The sequence below is a fragment of the Bombus pyrosoma genome, linkage group LG7 (genome assembly GCF_014825855.1).
Source record: "Bombus pyrosoma isolate SC7728 linkage group LG7, ASM1482585v1, whole genome shotgun sequence".
Taxonomy (NCBI): Eukaryota; Metazoa; Arthropoda; class Insecta; order Hymenoptera; family Apidae; genus Bombus; species Bombus pyrosoma.
Genome location: NC_057776.1, coordinates 12,725,161 through 12,743,670, shown reverse-complemented (window position 1 = coordinate 12,743,670; position 18,510 = coordinate 12,725,161). Strand labels below are relative to the sequence as shown.

The window sequence follows — 18,510 nt, the reverse complement described above, 5'->3', positions numbered from 1 at the left end:
CTCTCCCAGCTCTTCGAGGCTCTATCGAGAACAGCTCGAGATGTGCCACGAGCCGCGCGCTGCCAATGTCGGAGGATAATTGATGATAGTTGCTTAGCAGTCGACGACGACGCACAAAAGATTCCCGGGCCCCTTCTCTCCCCTGGCCACGGCTACATATAAAAATTTAAATTAGTACGATAAAAGAGCTTTCAGTTACGTGTTCTCCCTTTCTTTCTCTCTTCGAGCTCTCGAATACCAGCCGGGCCAAGGTACGTTATTGTTCCAATGAATTATGTTACCGGCCACGCTTTGTAATGAGTTCGAAGAGAGCTAAAGGGGTGTGAAGCGGACGCGAGTGCTCGGAGGCTCGTTTCCTCGATGGAAGGCTATGTTTAGGCTGTTTCAATAAGATTGATGGAGTTAGATCTTTTTCCTGTTGCTGCCTGTATAATTATATCGTTAATTGATTCATAGGTACGGATAGATGTTTGGAGTTACACGTATTTGAGCAAGACAAACGTTTTTGGAGATTTACACGGCTTTTGTAATTTATCTCCGTGAAGATAGGCCAACCTTGTTAGCTTACTTTGAAATTAATCTTTCTAGACCTAGTTTCACGTCTGTGATAACTAACACGACTTTGTATTATTCTACGGGTGACATAAGATTCTGTGTTCTCTGCTTCGAAAACATTGAGATATGATATTAAACCGTAGTCTTCCGACATTTCTCTAACAAGATAAGAACAACGAATACTCGATAACAAAGTTATTTCGGCTTATTCACGCCTCGGTAAATAAATATCACAAAGGAATTAACAAAATATGATTCGTAACTTCTATCCATTTGGAAAATCTAAGATGGTATTTATTTTATTTCCTTTACTCAAGATAGCGGAGCGTAAATTTGGTCATAACGAGAAAGGAATAAATCCGCCCGGTAAATAAAAGATCTACCGATAAACTACCGAAACTTGTGAATTGTTATCGGATTATTTGTCAGTTAGACCACGCGCTATTCTTCACTTGCGCAACGCGTAGTTTGAGTATACGCGCGAAGGTCGACAAATTTTGAACATGCGGCGCGTTCGTCTCTTGCGCATCCATCCGCGCAGGCGCGCGCATTCGCGCGTTTCAATTTAATTCGCGCGCTTGGCGCGCCAACGCGAATGAAAGTGACTCACGCAACCGTCCGTTCGGTTGCGGTTTTTTACGGTGTGCCGTTAATTATATCGTTCACGCAATACGTTGCAGAAATACATGCAATTAATTTGCTATCGTGAGATCGTATTTAGGTAGAAGATTCAAGAATTTAGACAGGAAACCTCTTGGGATAAAGGTGTATAGAAGCTTAGTAAGATCAAGTGTGATTTGTGAGACAGAGCTTCGATATTTTTTGCAGGTTTCCTTTTGATAGTTTTATATGATTGTTATTATTTTTAACTAACATTAGAGCTATCTAACTAGTCAAAATTATCGGTATCAAATTTTTTATTTTTGCAGTCATGAGAAATGTGCAAGGATTTTTTATATTAACGTTACTTCTATTAACTTATATATTGCTTCAGTTTTAACCAACTATTATAACATAAAGAGCCAATAGCGTGTTTTAGTTGGAAATTATTTTTGGAGGGATTTAGAGCAATAAACTTTACATTTTATCGCGTATTTCCATTCATTAATAACGTTAATAGATGAAAGTATTCTTACATGTACGAAACAATTTAGATAATTGAAATATTCAAATTTCATTTTCCCCCATTTGGTTGGTATACGGTTGGTGCATCGAACACTCAGCGAGCACTTTCAGTTCTGCTCCGCGAGGCGACGGTGTAATTACTCGGACTTTCTGTTGCACGCGTACCGAATCCCCCATCTGCATACAAACTGCGCCGACATCCACCTTGATTAATATTAATTTTTCCACAATGGATTTTGTCGCGACGAGAGCGTGAGACAGTTCCTGTCTCGTTATTTGCTTTACGCGTTTGATAGCCGTGAAATTAATGCTACGATTTCCTCGTTTGCGTCGCTGGAGATGTCTCGTTCGAACGATCAGAATGAGGCTTCTTTCACCATTGAGAAGATCGATGGAACAGCTCGACGTTCGAGATACGTTGAACCTAACGACTATAAGGGTGAGAAAATTTTCTTCGTTGTCACGCATTCGTATTTTGTATCAATAAATAAATTCATCGGAAGTAAAAATTCACTGCATCTACCGTGCACCGTGAGATTTTTAAACGTCTATGCACAAAGATCGCTTGTTAGTCAATACGACTAGTGAAGAAACGTTTACCAGCCTTGTTATTATCCTTACGCGAAAGATCGAAGATTTACGAGTTTGTTCGAAGGTGATCACAAATTCCGCGTGAGAATCGAAACCAGGGCAACCGCAGAGGTATTTACCGTTTTTCAGCAAAGTCGATGTTCCATGTGTCGGAAACCGTAAGCTAAGTAGAACAGCGAGGAGCATTATCGATTGTCAGGAAGTTATTGCGTAAAGTTAGGAGGCACCAAGTTCGTAATGTGATTTCCTAGCGGGACAAGAGCTTTTACGAAAGTCTCGACGATTGTGTTGGAGCGAGGGGTTGTTTTCGTGGAAAAATGCACGAGTCCATCGATCACTTAACGATAACTAATATTGTCCGAACGTCTCTTCCGGCATAGTGATCCTATCGTGCGGCAAAACACGAGAACACCGCCACTTTTGAATAATTATTACATCCGTAGCGGGGTAACGTAACGATCTATCGCTTTCACTAAGAGATTCGTGTATAAACGTTGGGCGAGGTCAGTCTAGTACGTCGTCCATGATTGATCGGTATTAAATTTGTATTTGTGTTCCACCGCGGGCAAACTAGATGATAATAGCTGTAAACATCTCAGCTTCTATCTTCGATCTGGATGTTGACCTTTCCCGCGATGTGAAACGTGGCTCCGCCGATTGTATGCTCGCTAGACACGATGTACAGGCTATTCGGAATATGTGTAGTGAAATATTAGATGCTTCAGACTCGTTGCATTCGAAACGAAGAATAATAATCACGAGCCACTCGTGATTGGACCATTTAAAAAGCGATTGTTTTTTTGAGTCGCTCAAGCAATGGGATTAGCCATGACTTAGACAAGTTCGATGTCATCGTTGATTTTAATAATCCCAATAACTTTGAAGATCTCGATGGACTGACACAGCTATTGATTATCTACGAATCTACGTATATTGATAACTTTAATGATTTCAATGTGGTCCGTAATCAGTCAAGATAGGCACGTAATTGTTAGTGGATCGCGCTAGGCACGGCTAAGTCTTTTAAGAGTCAGGATAAACGAATGCCGTATCGTTTCAGCGTAGGGACATCGTACGGTGAAGAAGCGCGCACGAGATTCGTATCTTTATTTATAATGTTATTAGAGTCGGCGTTCACACGAGTAACTGTACAGAGAGTCGTGGCACCGGCGATAAATTGAAACACTTCGTTCCTTAGTTGGCTTCTGTGTACATACATCGCGCGACGTTCCACCGTAAAGTATCAAGAGTCGCTTGGTATCTACTCGTTTGATTACAATCTTTGTCCCCCTCGTGGGATCAGCTACCACGCGACTACCTCTGTTTTCGGTGTAAGCTCCGTAAAATATAGGAGGGTGCGAGCCAGTTCTAACCTGAAATTTATTTAACTATCGATTGATAACGCCGCGATGGTGTGTGTATCCACTTTGCCCTCTTTCTTTTTTCCATTTAACGCAACAATAAGGATTACTAGATTCCTCGTACGAGGGAACCTCGGGCAAATATTACACATTTAATTTCAAGCGAATTAACGGCTGCTAATGAACGAAATGGAGGAGGAAACGCGAGGATACACATACCGGTAAAGGTCAGGCAATAAATACCGACTCATTAGCCGACAAGAAAGCGCAGCAGCCGCGAGAGACTCTCTTCGGTGAACGGAACGAGCGTTTGTGTCTCCGCGTTTCCCGCTTCCGGTTGCTCGTATTTTTCGTCGTTAACGCGGTTCGTTACTCTTGTCCCCCCTTCTTATCTCCATTTTTCTTACTTTTTTGTCTGCTCTTTAAAGCATCTAATCCGTTCCGTCTTTCACGTCGCGCGATCCACGTCGTCGCACTAAATCAATCAGATGATAAACAGTGATAGCATATCGGAACAATGTACAATAGAGGTTTCTCGCCTATTGTTACGAATTATCGGCACTGATCGTTCGTTTCTTTAATAAGCACGCCTTTTGTTTAACGCGTATCGCGTGGCCCTGCCTTTCTTCCCTTCTCTCTCACCCTTTTACGCTCTCGCTCTCTCTCTCCCTCTTTCTCTCTTTCCCCACGTGTTTCGATACGCTTTCCGCAAATACGGAAACAGACTGAAATGGAACTCGTAGAAATTCTTCCTGCTTGTCGCTGATACCGCGGCGCAACAACGCGACGATACAATGAATGGCGAACCACGGTTATGGTAAGATTTATCGCGGCCAGGAAGAGTTTACCTACATAATTATTTATCCGGTTCGATAGGAGGTTTCGATAAATGGCACAAGTCTTTGTTCGACGCGAGCAACGCGGAAAAATACACGCCTCTCGTCGCCTGGCCAATTAATATTCGATAATAACGGTGGTTGTTAATTGATCGGGGGTGAAGCTTGCAATTACGCTACGATTAAAGCGCGAGGACGACACGTAATGTGTTGGCTATTGATCGAGTCGATTATCGATCGTTCGTTTGCAAATATACCTCGAGATAAGGATAAAATTGTAATTGAGCGCTCAAAACGCGTACGAAACTTTCACCTTCGCGATCTGGCTGCTGATCGTGAATCGTGTAAGTCGATAACGATCGCTGGTTGGGTAATTTTAGTGGAATGCGTTCCGGTAAACAATGGTTGAATCAAATGGTTAGTCTCGGTTTTATAAGACCGACGGTGAATGATGATTCACTGGCATTGAAACTGAACTATTTTACTTTCGGAATTTAGGAAAAATGTGGTGTTGAATTGTTCAGACATGGTCCTCTTTTAAGGAATCTGAAGTCTGTAGGAAGTATATTTTCGGATTGTTTCGTTCCTAATACCAGCTTTATTTGATGTTTGCGAAATGGTGTTTAGATATTAACGCTGACTGTTATCGAGACTTAATTCATGCATATATAAAGATCAATCTACAATCATAAAATATTTCACGTAATCTGATTTCAAATAGAGATCTAATGGCAAATAGAGACCTAATGGCAAATAGATAGCGTAAAACCGAGTGGTCTCAATTCAAGGAACGTATATAAGCGAAAGTGGAAATAACATTAACAAACTATGAATAACATTACGTAGCAACTATTGTTCCTTTCAAGTCGAGTAAAATAACTGGTTTTGCGTTAGTAAGTTGGTTTCGAGCTATTTGAATACAAGCGACTTGTAGTCGAGTGACCTGACTAACGAGGACGAGCATAGAAACTTGAAAGAATATTTCAACTTAAATGACAAGTTCACGCTGGTCAGATGGTTTCAAGTCGCTTGAATCCAGGTAATTTAACGTTTCATTCTGGTTATTCTAATTAATTACACCCGAATTTATCTCTTTAAATTGTTACATTCTTATGAAACGCTATTCTTGTTATAAATTTAAAGAACGCTCGTCGAACAGCGAAAAGATTAACAGAAATAACTTTTTTTTTTCATTAATCGCGTTTCTGCATTCCAAACGAACCATGTTCAGGGCAAGAACGCTACAGGCTATTAAATTTTTTTCTTACGTAATCATCGAACGCAAGCTTAGCTGGACAGTTACAGCATCTGCTAACGACTGATTTATTCGACGTTCCTCGAATTTCTTCGTGTCACGCGCTTCTAATTAGATTCGCAATTACCCAGGTATTAATTCGAAAGCTCTTTAGATCGGGGCGATATCTGGTGCTCGGTTAGCTGCGGTCGCGTTCCCCGCAAGATCATCCTCGTTAGACGATTATCCGTTTAGTGGAGCGGATCCTGACTCGCCATCGATGAATTATGCATTTCCGTCGCATTGTTACGCGGCCAGTGGCATTTTAATCGAGAATTAGATTCCGATGTTACGATTCTTAGTATGAGTTTAATTTTCATTCCATCCGTTCTCACCTTCCAAGTTGAAAGAACTATGATGGCGATGACAAGATCGGATAATTATGATCGGTGGTGTGTGAATCGCATTCTTTCTTTATCTATCGTCTTACAATGCCTCTTGAATATTCGTTTCATATGGAAAAACGTTTGATATTTTGTAAAAAAATTCTTAGATAAAGCGAACATAACGACTTATGTTTTCACGTGTTTAATCGTGAAGTGATATTACAATCAAGAAATTACGAAAAATACTTATTATACTATTTTCTTATGATCTTTCTGATCTGTATACATCTGTTTATTTTCACGGTATCGCTTCGATTATAATCATCGATGTACAATACATGTAATTATACATGACAAGTTGTTAGGTAGTTGATGACAGTTCTAGAACTAAGAGGGAAATTGTAACAACGTTTATATGGTCTAAAGTTCTTCGACCTAACAATAGGAGTTACAGATTAATAAACGATGTACGCTAAACGGGATAGGTTATTGTTATCGTTGAATGATTTCCTAGGTGCAATAGATCACGATTACCACGAAGCTACTTAGCATTCGAACATAGTACCGTCGATTCACTCTCTGAAAGGTTCGTATCATCGTATTCATATTTGAATCACGAACGATCATTATAAAGCGTGATCTCTATCTAGCATTTCGATGTGTACTTCCGTCTTCAAAAGGAAGAGCCCGGAGGTTTCTCAGAATAAACCGTTGCGATTAATCATCGCTGGTTAAACAATGACGCGCCTAATGTAACGAATTCCAAGTTCGTCGAGTCGAATTATACGATTCCTTTCTACCATTAATTCGAGAGCAACGCTTTAATCGCCACCTAAACCCGATCATGGCGTTTACGAGCCTGCGAACCGCTTTTTGATTCTCGCATCATTCGCTGAAACAACGATTTTTCCCATTATTCCCTGCCTTGAGAAACTTTAGCCTGCCGCAAATCGTATCTCTCATACCGATCTACGACTCGGTCGCTGGAAAAATGTTCCAGGTAAATCGTGTTGCATTTTCTCGATGCATTGGAAACTTCGTGACATGAAACTAGTCTACTTCTGTTTTCTACAACGAAGTTGAAACCAGAGATATATACTGGATCACGAAACTATTTGAACGCTTACCATAGAAAACTTGTACGTATTATATAAAATATTTTGAAACATTTAGTAAACCTCGATATTTACTGGGACCAAGACACGAGACCTTAATTTTTTATTACATATATGCCTGCGATAAACATCCTCTGACTTGCACGTATACATTTTCAGATTGGTTTCAAGTTTCAGCAATACAGTCATGAAATTTCAGAATGTTTTATACAAAAATCACACAATACACGCGTCACAGTTTTCGAAGATGGGTATTAAAATAGTTTCGCGAGCTATTGCATTGTACTATAAATCCCAGTCAATCTTACAATTTTCAAGATACCTTTAATTAACTCTTCAAAGTTCTTCGAGCAACACGGAAACGCTTATCGGTTGTTTTTGCTGCAAAGGATAATCAACTTCTTTGCTAGCGCGGAGAGAACCGGCCGAGCCATCGATCGAACGACAATTACAAAAACGTCGATAAAATTTTATAATGAAATTTATCGGTCGCGTATTTTCTTCTCACCTGGCGTGCGCATCATTGTGCCTCTTAAATCAGCCGGAAAGAAGACGAGCCGTGGTAAGAGAGTACGCATTACGTTGGCTGACGCGAATCAATTGCGAAAGAAGCTTCCTCGCCTCATTAAGATCCTCGACGCAATCAAACGTGCGCGCGACCGCCCAGCCACAATAGCACGTGCAAACGAACGCTCCATGTTGCCAATGGAACTCGCTTCGAGAACTCTCTACTATAGCGAACAATGTTTTTCTACTGTGTTTTTATCCTCCGTGTACGGGGAATCAATGGATGATCGAACTAAAGTCGTTACGATTAAATCGCATTAAAATAACGTTTGCATGTTCCCACGAACAAATCTTAGAGAGAACTTTAAATCTATGAATTGTTTGCAGCGTTGATTTGACGATAGATGGAGAGTAATTACTTAAATTCCTTGTTTCGTGATAACCATTATGCGTTTGATTTTCAAATCCTTCAACGTATATTAAAATTTCCTTCGAGCCATTTCCAAAGTTGTTTTATTTTACTCTTCGTTAGAACTTGGAATATTTAAAGCATCTAAGGTTGTAGCGTTCCTAATCTGAAATCTTCGTACTCGAGAGCGAATTATATAAGCAAATTATAACGAGCCTCGTTTTTCACGCATCACGCTCATTGCTAATTGCGTGCTATTTTAATCCCTCGATGCATGATCTAACCATTTATTCGAAACGCGTTATCGAATCTATGTATGCATATCGTAGAGTGTTTCTAACGTTAAACATCATATGTTGAGAAATTAAGTAAATGAAAGAAAGTGCATGTTCTTTCTTCCTGAAATTATAAAAAGATATTCGCGTTGAAAAGGCTAAGACATAAATTACGACGACTACGCGATGATTTAATCTAAGTGTAACTTTAAAGATGAGATTAGTAGTTCTGTTTATAGATACGATCGTACTTAGTATCATTGCATCGATCGATGATCTCTTTCTGGTAAGTCTTCGATTGAAATTTTGTTTGCCCACATGTCCGTATCTCTGTCGATTCTGTTGTTTCAACATTTGAAACGTGATTATATATCACGATCGCTGACCAATTTTACAATCATCCTATATCATGACTTTGACATAACCTAACATCGAGTAAATTAAGCAATCAAACAAGGCCCAACGAGGGATGAATCTAAAACGGTCGATCGAACAAACTCTGTTATAAGAAAGAAGATTGAAGATGGTTGGAGCGGATGCCAGGATCGTATCATCGACGCCTGGTATCGATATTTCCTGCTCTCGCTGGATTGATCTACAGAGTGGAAAGATTAAAAGGAAGAAGAAAGGCTTGGTAGTTGAAGGTGGGCTCTCTTTCTCTTTGCTCTCGTATATTTAGAGCAACGAAGAAGTGGGATTCGCACTTAGAGCGTCTGACAATTTGATTGCTATCCGGCAGCGATATCGCAACATCGTCGAACCAGGACAGTCGAGTACACCGGCGATTTATCTTGATTTACACGTGATCGTGATGCCGGTTACCCCGTAATTGAATCATAGCGCTTCGGCTCGGCCGTGCACATTCTTTACCAAGAGAGCGAGTCGACTCGTGGCGATTCCCGGTCGCGATTCATCGCTCACGCGCCCTCCCCTCTTGCGCCTGTAATTTGCGGTTTTGGAGACAAGACGTACTGCTGAACTCGTTTCCCGAGCAAGCACACGTTATTACGTGAATATGGGTTAACTGAACGATGACACGTTATTTTTGACAGAAAGATTCGAGTTGCTGGTGTTTAGAATTATCGAGTAAAAATTAGCAATTGACGGTTAACGAATATACTAGGTGCGAGACTTAAAAGCGAGTCTCTAGTCATCCTACGCGGTCTCGCCTCGGCCCACGTTGTCCCACGAGTGTAACGCGAACCAATAATCGTGAGAACAATCAATTATTGTATTTAATAGGTAAGAAGAATAAGAATAGGGAAATCTTAATCTTTCCATTATTAAGTCTTAATAATATACGATAACATGCAATGCCTACTTAAAGTCGATATTACAAGAGTAAGCGAGTAAAAAATATTTTTTTTATCTGTACACACGTTACAAAGGTTCGGGTGAGAATGAGGTCGTGCGTTGCCTCGAATGTTTTTGTATCGCATAGAAAGTGACATTTTTGCGAGGTTAAATTCACTGGTAAAAATCGTTTGCCCGTTATATATTTTATAATTTAGCAATTTTCACGACCAATCGTGGTTCGGTGATCGATGCGAGAAATTGGATTTTTAATCGACGACGAACGCGCGATTTTGCACAGGGGAAGTTGGAAAAGACGAGCTAATAGTACATGGTACGGCCGATTTGCATACAAATTTGCAATGACTTTCTCGTTAGTGGTGATATTCGAGGGTCTCCTGTTGATCTATCACGATCCCGACTGCATTGTTGATGAAACGCGGAAGAGGTTCCCTTGGTGCTGACTTCTCCTGATAGATGGCGCCAGTCTATCCACCCATCAAACTTGCATATCGCGATTTTTTGCCCATTCTCCCGCCATATCCGTGCCGAATAACGGTGATCGAACTTTGTCGCACTTTCCAGCCACGATTAATAATTTGGAATTTTTAATATCGGTGACACAGTTTCGTTTTTACTTCAAAGAGTCTGCGATGGTAGCACGATTTTGCTCTTCGAGTTTCACAGATTAAGCACCTTGCAATTGCAGTACCATGTCTTCGTCTTCAGAAAAATCGATTTTCTTATCGTCCTTTCCTTTAAAAATTGGAATTGTAGAATTTTACACCAATGTTTGATCGATTACACGGACAAAGGAATTCTAAGAAAGTAATGAAAGGCATCGACTATTTTCTTTAAATAGTTGGAAATTTTTAATTATATAATTGAAATTTCGTTGTTGATCAGAATTAATACGATGCCATATAATTCCTGGAACCTCTGCATTTTTTCACCGGAGGAAAAACATACAATTAGAAACGCATTTATCTAAGTTGCATTGATAAAACAAAACGTGAATGGAATAACAAGAGCTCAAAAGATTTCTCTTCCGCGGCGAGTTCGAAAAGTATCAGGTTCAATCTGTATTCTGCGTGAAATTCATCTGTAAAATTGATCATCGACGAAATGTATGAACCGTCAGCGTGGTTTCGTTACGAGGATCTCTATCGTAAGATTTATCGTTGAAAATCATAATCGTATAATATTAAAGGATCCCCGGTGGAAGTGAAAACAGATGAAGTTTCGTCCCGTGATATGTAGGATTTTCACTTCGTCGGCCGCGAACGATCACGCGAAGCAATTCGCGTGAGATGAAAGTACGCGAGGAACGAGTGGCCGCGGTGGATTTGCAAGATAAGCGCGGCGAACGAGCCACCCGATAAATTTCGCTCGGCTTTGTTGGACAACGAGGTCTCGACGTTTAAAATGAAAAAAGAAAGAAAAAAAAAAAAAAAACGAAGTAGGAGGAGTAAAAAGTTAATGCTGTTAGGGGAATTGAATGTGTTTATACCGTTCTCCGTTTGACTGTGAACGTTTACAACTTCATGAAAGATTTAAAGATGTAAAAATGGAGAAAATTCGTGTGACATATAAAATTGTTTTTTCTTTATTCAGTCAGAAGAAGATAATTATGTACATACTTTCATTACATTGGTTTAATTGTATGTTTCGACGAACGTAAGAGATCAACGTCAGATTTCGGTCGGAAGTTCTCTGCGAATTAATCTTCATTGTTGCAACGCGATTCGGAGCATGTTGCCGGAATAGCTTTCGAGAGCACGAATGGGACCGGTGCACGCGATTCTACGTAGAAATTAAATTCGACGTTGCGATTGAAATAAGAATTAACTGTTATGATTCCCGGAGAACAGACGTGACTGGAGGCAGTCACGACGCTCTTTCAACTTCGATACCTGGGGCTTCTCTCGGGACTTCCGAGTTTGGGGAATGAATTGGAACTCGGATTATTGGATGGAAATGGTCAGAGAAGAATTTTTGCTTGTAATTCAAGCTTTTTTTTTTTGATCGTCGAAAAATAGATAGAGAAATAGCGAGTATAAACATATATACATAACATATTAAATGATCAAATGCAAGTGCGTATCAAAGTTAAACCATCGATTCACAATTCGTATCGTATAATATCGTATACCTGATAATATTTATCTTACAACACTCTTGAGTACCCTTGTAATTATTTTTGTCTCGTGTATAATACATGTAGCTTAAAAAGCTTTCTGATTTTAAAGAAACAATGCGTACCTTTAAACATCTACAATTTACCTATCATGCAACGATGGAGATTTCGCGAAGAAGATTGACGACCACGGTACGACTCGATAGCGGATGAAAGAGTCATTCGATTGATCGAGTACTGGATGACGGGACGGAAGAGACGATCCAACGAGAGGCGACCTCTCGGTATCTTGCTCTCGCGATTCAACAAAGAAGATGACTGCGACGACATTAAAGACCGTGATTTCATAGTCACGCGAGCAGTCACGAGTGGAAGAGTCGTAACCTCTGTGTTCGCCGATGACAATCGTCGCTTTAAATCCGACAAAACGTATTTTCCTCGCCGATATACAAGCCAGATATATCCAGGCACGGTGAACGTACAATGCGCCATTAAACCGTAAAATTCTCGTCGACATTGATAAATAATTTCGTAGCCTTTCCCCGATGCTTCATGCCGTGGGAAAGCGCATTACACCGATTCTCTTTACGTCCATCTCTATGCTTCCTCCGCTTTTCCATCACGCTTGGTTACTTTGCCACGAATCTACGAAATTACTTCGTTTTACAAATTGGAAGCTGCGAAAGTGTCAAGGTTTTTTATCATCGTGCAAATTGATTTTCAATCGAGGAAGTTGCCCGCAGTATTTATCGAATTTACTTTTGTAGACTCGCTTTCTTCCTTTTCTCGTTCCACTGAAACGAAAACGGATATAAAAGGAATATTTTAAGTAAACGCTGGAGAACAATTTGGAACATTTAAATTATTATTGACACATGGTATTAAAATAGACGAAGCGATAAGGAAAAAGATAATAGTAAACGTCTCCAAAAAATTTCCTGGATCACACACAAACACTGGAACATTAAAATACGTTAAGTAATGAAAAAGAAGAGCGGAAAATATCAAACTCCCAATCTCTGTGCGTGGAGCCAAATTGTTTCCTACGACCATAGGTCCAAAATACACTCAAACCAACTCCAAAAACTACCCTAAACTCTCTCGTCATTTAAAAATTCTTCTCGTTCCGCCAACAAATCACACAACGCGCACGACAGACACACACCGCGTAAACTACCCATAATAAATCTCGACGGTGGACCTTTACCGTAGCACGTTACTTTCATTGAGCTAGTAGCTGGCGTAGAGTCGATGGCAGAGAGAGGACGGTGTTCGATTATCCCCGCGTTGACGGGAGGACCGCGTTCATCACGCATGCCCGTGTAGCGCGCAGAGCCCCGGCACGTCGACGTCGGCTCCGTGGAAACGGCAGATATTTTGACAGTACGCCGCCCTGCATCCTCCGCTCGGTGCCACCCTCGTCGTCACTCCTCTCTCGCGCCCCACCGAACTTTCCGATTCTTCATCTCGTGAAAAAGACAAGGAACTTCCGGTGCAAAGGTTCGAAAGATAGGAGTTTGTGTCGATGGCGTTGTACCAGAGCGCCACTTTCGGAATCAGGTCAGTCGATAGACGTCGAGGCGAGTTTCGCGAGAGTGTTGGTGCGCTCGTGTGCTCGTAGAATGAATGTTCCGGTTGCCTCCAGGGGCGGAGGAGGGCCCAGAGATTTACGTGTATCGGCGAAGGAAAGTCGTGTCACGAAACATCGCGTCGTAGAGGTTTGGTCGTCGGCGAGGGGTGGAAAGATGGCACGCGAGCTCGTCGGCTGCACGAGCGATGCGAGGGTGCGGGAATCGTCGCGTTGATCATTCCGCCGCCGCGTTCATCGATCGCCCGCGATAAAAGCCGAATACCGGTGTCACGGTGCTCGAGGCGTGTGAAACAGTGACAAAAGCAGCGAGGTGGCCCTCGATGCGTCCTTCGTACGTCTTAATTATGCTTCGAATGTGTCGTCGTGTTTAAGTAGCGTGATGAATGCTTCGTTATGAATACCACGTCCGGTGGTGATCGTGAAGGGGTGACGTGTAAACGCTGTCGGTCGAACGTCTCGCAGATGATCGGTGAAACGATATTATTAACGAAACAGGAGAAGGGGCATGATACTCGAGGGAAAAAATGATGCTTTTAACGCGAGTCTGTTAGAAGACTGTTTCGTGCATCGTTGATTCGTTGATGGTCAGTGGTGGAACGAAAGAAAGAAAAAGACAAGGAGAAGGGAGAAGAAAGGAGCGAGGGTATAAGAAAAGGAAAAATCAGTAGACCTTGGCGGCGAATCTCTCGGCGTTAAACCGTTCTCTCGAGCGGGTCTGGACGGATCCCGCGTTGTTCGCGTGTATTCCAAGTGGGCGGATGCCGCTGTCCATACCAAGGACACGTATCCTCGGGCGCGAGACCGCAGAACAATGAGGATTTCAACGTGGAGGCTCGCGAGGATGCCGTGTCGGGAATGCAGAGTCCATAGCGTCTCGTGTCGGTCGTGTCTTCCCTCGTCGTCGGCGTCGTCGTTCCCGTCAACGAGACGCGTCAACCAAACCTAGCTTGGTCTTCGTTCCACGACGACGAAGAAGGACGAGGCGACCACGAGGACGCTGTCTCGTGTGTACTCGTGTTGTGTGTGCGTGTATGCCCCGTGTGTTGCAGCGGCGTGGGAATAAATCGACCACCTAAGCCAGGGTGACACGAGCGTAGAGGTACGAAGAAAGGAAGAAAGGAAAAGAGAAAGAGAGCGAGAGAGAGAGAAAGAGAGAGATAGAAAACGAAGACGAAAGGAGTCGCGGGAGGACGAAGCACGATAAAAGAGAGGCTAACGAGGCGAACAGGATGAGTCACTTCGACTGGAAGCTGCTGCGCCGGAAGAAGGTACACACACAGCCTGTCTTCGCGACGCGAACACACTTTCCGTGTGCTCCTATTCCGAACTCTTGACCCCTCGCATGCTCCGTCACCGTTACTCGACTTATCGACCCGTGGAAAAATTAGCACGGGGGTGGATCCTGTACGAACGATGGAACGATGCGAGTAGCGGCCAGGTAAATGGATGATGCCCATAATAAAGGCGTTGCTCCGACCGTTATCATCCATTTGTCAATGGTCGCGACCGAGTCGTTGACGTAGTCCGCCTCGTCCGTTGTCGTCCTGGCTTCCCCCTCTGCTACAGGAGATGGAGATAGTGCTACTGACAGATGGACGATCCTGCTGCAATTTCCTGTAAATGCCATTTTATCGATGGGTCGGGGAACGGAACCATGAAATTGCGACTTTTCGACCGGTATTTTGACGAGGGAAGGTCTGCAGTGGATTTAGGGTGGAGCTCTATAATTAACGAAGAACTCACTTCCTGTTCTTCAAATGGGATCCTTTTTCCTCATATTTCCTCCATTATCCGTGTTTCTTCATCAAATACAAAAACCAGGAATAAGAAAACGTCTTCTAAAGCATCGATTGCGACTTGTTTTGCAAACTTGAAAAAATAGTCTGTGGAGTTATTTAAGGGTTGGGAGGACGACGCTTTCTGTCTATTGACTTTGCTCTACAATTTATATCCTCGCTCTTCTTTCTAAAACACGGAAATCACGATTAAACAAACATCTCCTAAACCGTCGCATCCTCTAGAAAGTAGTTATATGCACAGCTATAAGACTATTTAGCGATGTAGGTACCACTTGGCCCAGTTACTTCTCAGTTTTGCTACGCTGTTTGTACACGTTCTTCAACGTTGTAATTCAAGGTTCTTCCGTGCAACTGAAGTCGGTACTTTCATCGAGGCATTGCTGGCTGTAGGGTTCCGCGAGGACAACCAGAGTTAATGGGAATTTCGAGTCAACCGCGTGAACCAGAGCGATCGTGCGCGAGAAACGGAGGCGTGCTTTCTCCGTCGACGGTCGATACCAGAACACACCGTAGAAAAACCGATGCTTCCGAGGAATCTTGGTTAATTAATACCGAATTGCCGCTGATGGCGCTCCTTTCAGCCTTTCCACGTAAATCTAATATAACCAGCCTCCCGGCGTGTACTGTGTCTTCCCTAGAGCTTCCATTCTCTTCGGGTCCTAGAGTTTCTCCCGAATTCACGATTTGTTGCATAGAGGAGCGTAGTTCGATCCATTGATTTTCGATTATCGATTTAGAAGTTAAGTAACTGGCGTGCGCCTGATTGAATGACGAGCTTGTAAATCAAGACTTTCCTAAACAATCATTTTCTAAGTAATAACATTAACGAATTGACGAGTGAAAAATTGTAAATTATGGACTTCTCTTTTATGATTTTAGGATAATCGAATGACTCGTAAATGAATGATCCTTTCGCTATCAAATTTGTTGTAACGTAATATAAGAGCATCTGTTGGTGCTAATAATTTGCAACGTGAGACAGGATTATCGTTGATACGTTGCGCATATCGTGAGGCGTACACGTGCGCGCAGGCACGATCAACGGAGGCACATCTTTCGATCGATCGAGATGTTTCACGTGGATAAGGCGGGCCACAACTCGCGAGTTAGGTATCGTATCGCGTTGAAAAACTGGTAAGAAAAGTTATATGGAATGATAGGAGGAGCGGGACAGCGTGGCGTGCCTCCAATAATAATCGACCTGCCGTACAACGTATTACGAAACGCCTTCGTAAATATCATCGAAACAGCCCTATTAGCAAAGTAATGCAAACTTTCCTGCATGAAATTATTGCTCGACACCACCTGGTGAAAGCTACTTACAGCTTAATTCATTTACCTTTGCCAATTATCGCGCAGATGTGCGTCCAAGTTCCGCCATCTCCACGAACGTACGTATGGCTTTCGAGAACATATGGTGCTTGTGTTATGACGATGATCGGCGCATGATACAGTTTGATAACGCTTGATGATTTACAATGGCTACAAAAAGTAAGGCTACAAAAGTACTCGTAGCCTTATTTTGAAAAACAAATTCAAAGGTGAAATTTTGCGTAAATCTTTGATGACTCAAGTTGCGCCCAGAGAGTTAGATATTTTCGTTCCTCTTTTTCTCTCTCTCTCTTTCTAAATTCATTGCATTGAATTTCTGCGGTTTGACGTTGCACGTTGTTCGTTTCACTTGGAGGTTTCTCTATCGAAACAACGTACCGTGGAAAAAGTAGCCTACGCAAGGAGCAATAAATCGAATCGCGTCTCTGCTCGCGAGCCCTGCGAATCTGAGTAGTGAGAGGACATTATCGCGGCAGCTAAACGATTCCCACGCTCACAGCCTATCACCTTCTTCATTTTTCGTTTCATCAAGTCCCTGCTTTGTCTTCTGGACACGTCACTTCTAAGTATTCCTGCCATCGATCAAACATGCTTTCATGGAAACTTTGTCCTTTTGGAACTTTACTCGAGTGCTCTATGTTGCTGCTTAACTTCGGCTCTACTTAATCGAAAATTTTGTTCCTTGTTCCACTTTTCCACTGAGCGTTTCCATCACAAAAAATCGGGCAACAGCGTTTCTTTCTCAAAAATGACAAACAAGATATTTTTATTGTCTCGATTATTTAAAGGTTCATATATATTCTCAACAGAGACGTTTGTACAGTTACAGTACGCAATAATAATTTCTCGTGCTCGTCGTCGAAAGCATCCTTTCTTTCTGCAATTGCGGCAACGAAACGATATCTCTTCCTTTTTGTTGCCTCGGATCATCGTGTTTCCGGTAAAATAGTTGCGCAGAATACGAGCCGCGGTTATTACATAAACCGTTGTTCCTGTGGCGTAGGTTCGATGGTATCGACACGCGGTTTCTCGTAATGGAAAGAGTTTTAAAACGTTTCGGTATTCAAACCGCGACGGGCACGGGATCGTGCTGGGAAACACGAACAGCGGACAAATGGAACTAAGCGTTCCTTTACGTGCAACTTGTGAAATATGGAGTCGTCGTCGCGCGTCTTTATCCTTAAACTTTGATTCTATCCCTTTCAAATCTAAAATAAATTAGCTTTAACTAAATTTACAACTTTAGGAAGATCTTCCACATTTGGAAAATGGCAATTATAATTTTCAATTCTCGAGAGAAATATCGATCAAATAAATTTAATTTGAAATAATTTTAACTTCTACTTCTATTTAACGTCACGTTATGAAGAAAAATATCGATGAAGTAAATTTAGTTAAGTACTTGAAACCGCTAGACCGTAAAATTGCGACTTTGAACTTTCGACAACTCGCAATTTCACCGGAACCGAGGAAACTCCGGCAAAGAAAAAAGGGAAGCAATACTTTTAGCTCGTTATTTCTGTCATTCACAGTTCACGCTATATTTTAACGTACCGATAGTCTCGTCGTTCGGCCAGAAACGTCACGTACGACATACTTGTACGCAAACTAGGCGATCGATCGGTCCGGTTTTCGTGATGCATCGCACCGATGAAAATCGAATATCGCGTGCGAAACTGTGAACGGAATTTTCCATGACTTTTCGTGACTGTGTCGTTTGCATAGCGTTAAAGTAGGCCAACAGAAGCGTGCATTGGCTAGCTAGAGGGTAGGAGGAGGGTCGATGTAGTTACAAATCAATAATCGCGTCTGCAGTCGTCTATTTAAGTTTCGTCGGGCACACTTGCACCAGGAATAGCCTCGTGTTGTCGGGGTTAATGATCATACATATATCGATCACTTTTTTTCATACTATGTTCTTAAATTATCTAGAAATTTTATAATATCTTCATTTTATAATACGT

The 18,510-nt window shown here is 42.0% G+C and overlaps 1 protein-coding gene across 4 annotated transcripts in view; it reads left to right on the top strand.

Moving 5' to 3' along the window:
- The window catches only part of LOC122569842, a 300,923-nt gene that overhangs the window by 7,533 nt on the left and 274,880 nt on the right, over positions 1-18,510 (top strand). Inside the window, exon 1 of one of the 4 annotated variants that reach the window (XM_043731474.1) lies at positions 13,879-14,683. The exons of the other annotated variants lie outside the window; for them this stretch is intronic. Within the exon in view, the coding sequence (XP_043587409.1) occupies positions 14,645-14,683 (39 nt within the window). The 5' untranslated portion in view covers positions 13,879-14,644. Of the gene's footprint in view, positions 1-13,878; positions 14,684-18,510 lie in introns of those variants that run through there. 4 annotated transcript variants of the gene reach the window in all.